At 38.1% G+C, this 454-nt stretch overlaps 1 protein-coding gene across 1 annotated transcript in view; it reads right to left on the reverse strand.

The window, feature by feature from the left end:
- Nucleotides 1-454, reverse strand: part of LOC119589162 — a gene marked incomplete in the record, with an annotated part of 255,201 nt that overhangs the window by 61,430 nt on the left and 193,317 nt on the right. Inside the window, 1 exon segment of the mRNA XM_037937749.1 lies at nt 195-283. Within this exon segment, the coding sequence (XP_037793677.1) occupies nt 195-283 (89 nt within the window).

A 454-nucleotide genomic window follows, 5' to 3' on the forward strand; every position in this document is an offset into this window, starting at 1 on the left:
GTTATCTATAGTGTATGAACTGTCTCTAGCTAAATGTCATAATCAAAACATTATTGTCAAACTTACATATGTGGTATAAAAGAAAAGAAAAGAAAATCAGACATTTTTCAGTCGTAATTGGTATACACTGTGAAAACAATATGATGTTGATTTACAATTCAGAAATAACAATTTGTATCAATAAGTTCACTAACCTTGTTCCTCGTTCTCTTCTACTTCCAAAGCGCGTGGAACGATTAGATCCCGAGCTCGTGTCTCCAGGCTTCTTCTGTTCACGCTCCAACTGTAAGAAAGAATGCACAAGAGCTGTACTTCAAATGAGGAAACACTGTCTGTTTTCCCTGTGTACAAGGGCTGGATGGATTTTTATTTCACTTGGCCATAAGCTTCATCACAGTAAAGCCCTCTGGCTCTCATGGCCTCTACACATTTTCCTCCTGTCTTGGTTTACCCT

This window comes from Penaeus monodon, chromosome 25 (genome assembly GCF_015228065.2).
Source record: "Penaeus monodon isolate SGIC_2016 chromosome 25, NSTDA_Pmon_1, whole genome shotgun sequence".
Classification (NCBI taxonomy): Eukaryota; Metazoa; Arthropoda; class Malacostraca; order Decapoda; family Penaeidae; genus Penaeus; species Penaeus monodon.